The sequence below is a fragment of the Echinops telfairi genome, unplaced genomic scaffold (assembly GCF_000313985.2).
Source record: "Echinops telfairi isolate 266 unplaced genomic scaffold, ASM31398v2 ScPeMD7_7417;HRSCAF=8455, whole genome shotgun sequence".
Lineage (NCBI taxonomy): Eukaryota > Metazoa > Chordata > Mammalia > Afrosoricida > Tenrecidae > Echinops > Echinops telfairi.
The window spans coordinates 3,532,889-3,535,643 of NW_022111317.1; the positions used below are offsets into that span (position 1 = coordinate 3,532,889).

The window sequence follows — 2,755 nt, forward strand, 5'->3', positions numbered from 1 at the left end:
GGTCAGACTCCTGGGTCACCAGGGGAAGGGTCAGGGGTCAAGGACCCTAGGTTCCTGGGACAAGAGGTCATTGGGGCGAGAGGTCTCTGACGTTTGTGGTCATGGGCACCGGGACAGAATCCCAGGCCCCTGCGGCCAGAGTCCCTGGTCGGTCACTCACCTCAGGGGGCAGATGCATAAGCAGCACAGAGGCCACGGGGCCCTGGGCCTGGCAGTAGCCCTGCTCCGGCCGGTACAGCGTGTATGCCTTGAGAACCTGCAGGAGCCCCTGCTGCCTGTGCCGGGACACCCCATTAGGGTTGCTTCCCAGGCACCCTCCCCTTCCCCCCACCCCCAGGATGCCTGCCCAGTTCCCCTGAAATGCTGGACTGGGGAGCCAGGTAGGGCTCGTACCCGTGACCCTGGGGTGACACAAACATCTCGTGCAGGGGAAACTGACGGTGCAGGTCCCTCCCGATGGTCTCCATCCACTGAGGGTCTCCGGGGGCTGAGGCCAGCTCCTGGGGGTGGGTGGGCAGGGGAGCAGGCGTGAGAGCTCAGATGGGCTCTGGGTTGGGGAGGCAGGGCCCCCAGCCACACCACTTACCTGATAGGTCCGGGGGTGGTTCTCCTGACACACGTGGGCCCCGCACAGCAGGGGCCAGCAGCGGGCCCGCAAGGCCGAGGGGATACCTTTCCTGCACTGTATCTTCACCTGCCGAAGGGGCCCAGGTTCACAGGCCAGGTAAGCTGGCTTCAGCTGCCCTGGTGGCTGACCCCCACCCCCACCCCCTGAGTGTGGGCAAGGGGCTGCTTTAGGTGGTAGGGGGCAAAGGCAGGAGGCCCAGGCTCACAGGACAGGGCACTGCTGTGGGAAGCTGGAGTGACCGACTGAGGCAGAGGGTCTTGCCCCAGGAGGCCTGGGTGGGAACCCTCTCCTTCTCACCTTCTTGTAGCGCCGAGCCATGGTCTTCTCCCAGTGCAGGGTCATCTCCACCCACTTCATCTCCCGCTGGCGGATCAGGTCAGCAGAGGGGTGACCTGGGCTGGGGACACACGGCACAGAGATCCAGGCACCTACCACCACTGTGCTACCTGGGTAAGCCAGGCCCTTGCCAGCGGTTGTCATGGGGACAGAAAAGGATGTGGCTCTGATGTGGGCTTCCGCAGGAGAGATTAAACTAGGGGTGGGGATGTCTATTGGGGGAGGGGTGGGCTAGCTTTCCCCGCTATCCCCCCCAGGACTAGGAGCAGATGAGTCACAGGGGAAGATAGTTGGATAGAGCCCTACGCTGTCAGGTAAAGAGTCCTGAATTTGAGAAGGTAGGTCTCTGATCGATCGGCTGTGTAACCTCAAGTGGGTGTCTCTGCACTGGGTTTCCTGCCTGCACATTCAGGGTGAGGTGGGGGAAGGTTATCGGTCCTATGGTTTGGACCTGGAGTTCCCGGGCCAGAGGTCAAAGGGGAAGGATGCTCAGTCCAGCGGAGGGTGTGGGGGTACACAAGGCAGAAAGGTCCACCCACCCTCACCACCATCCCCAGCCATTCCCAACATCAGGCTCCACAGAAGCGTGGAGAAAAGGTGTTGTCCCTGGATCCCCTGCCTGCCATCCAGCTTCTCCCAGGATGCTTGTCCTTGGGCCGCACGGCAGAATTCAGGCCTCAGACCGCATCTTCAGCCCCGCCCCGCCACATCTCACCAACTTACCCCGGCTCTGCCGAGCTGCTCCCTATGAAGCCATACCGGTCTGCCTGGCGATATGGGCTGGGCCCACACAGTTCCGAGTCGGACCCCAAAGAACTGGAGTCATCCTGCAACTCAGAAGGCTGCACCAAGTCCTCCCCCAGGGCCTGGGCCATGGCGCCCCCTCCCCAGATGCCAGGGGCTGCAAGACGCGGAAGGACCAGTGCTAGGGGGGGCAGTTCCAGGTCAGCCTGGGGCCCAGGTTCCCAGCCAGCCAGGCCCTGCCCCAGGGTCTGGGTTGGGGGTAGGTTTCAGGGTATCTCACCACAGCCCCAGTGTCCCCTCTTTTTCACAGGTGGGGAGCTAGGCCCTGAAATAGCAGAAAGGCCTGACCTCTGTCCAGAGTCCCAGCTCTGGGCCCTGCTGCTGCACCTCTAGGCTCCACCTCACCTCCCCCTCTCACTTCCTCCTCAACCTCAGCTGCCGCCCACTGGGGGCCCCTCCCCAGGGTGTGTGTGGGGGGGTCACCCTTCCTCTCTGAGGCTCTTCCTGGTTGCCCTAGTGCCCCCGAGCCTCAGCCCCTCCCAACCTCCCTTCTGCAGGCAGAGCGGGGGGCCGCTGTCTGATGGGATGGGGCTTGCTAGAAGTCAGGCACAGTCAGCTTTGAGGTTCCGGGCAGGAAGACACTCAAGTTGGGGTTGCAATAAGAAGTACTGCAGAGTAGACGTTAAATGGCAAACAAACTACAAAGATCAACTCACTGTATTGAGTCTATTCCAATTCACAGTGACCCTATAGGACCCTCATAGAAATGCCTATGTGGGTTTCCAAGAAGGCAACTCTTTGGGGAGTAGAAAGCCTCTTTCTCCCACGGAGCCACCTGCGGTTCGAACAGCTGACTTTGCGATTAGTAGCCCAAAGTGCAACCACTAGGGTATGCATGGTCTAACTGTGCTGCTCACAAGGGGTTTCTTGATATTTGGAAATGTTCATTTAGCCGACGTCACCCTGGTCCCCCGTGAGGCTCAGCATGGGCTCCAGGGTCGGGGACACATGGTCTTTAGGGTCAGGGAGCGGGAGCGTCAGGGGGAT

The 2,755-nt window shown here is 61.3% G+C and overlaps 2 protein-coding genes across 2 annotated transcripts in view; one reads left to right on the forward strand and one right to left on the reverse strand.

Moving 5' to 3' along the window:
• Positions 1-1,839, reverse strand: part of TBC1D10C (TBC1 domain family member 10C) — a 4,743-nt gene extending 2,904 nt beyond the window's left edge. Inside the window, exons 1-5 of the mRNA XM_004713714.2 lie at positions 1,688-1,839; positions 926-1,025; positions 587-694; positions 394-500; positions 161-275 (exon numbers count right to left, since the gene is read on the reverse strand). Of these exons, the coding sequence (XP_004713771.1) occupies positions 161-275; positions 394-500; positions 587-694; positions 926-1,025; positions 1,688-1,839 (582 nt within the window). The remainder of the gene's footprint in view (positions 1-160; positions 276-393; positions 501-586; positions 695-925; positions 1,026-1,687) is intronic.
• PPP1CA (protein phosphatase 1 catalytic subunit alpha) overlaps positions 1,838-2,755 on the forward strand; it is a 4,187-nt gene continuing 3,269 nt past the window's right edge. The window contains exon 1 of the mRNA XM_045297151.1: positions 1,838-1,867. Coding sequence (XP_045153086.1) covers positions 1,838-1,867 — 30 coding nt within the window. The remainder of the gene's footprint in view (positions 1,868-2,755) is intronic.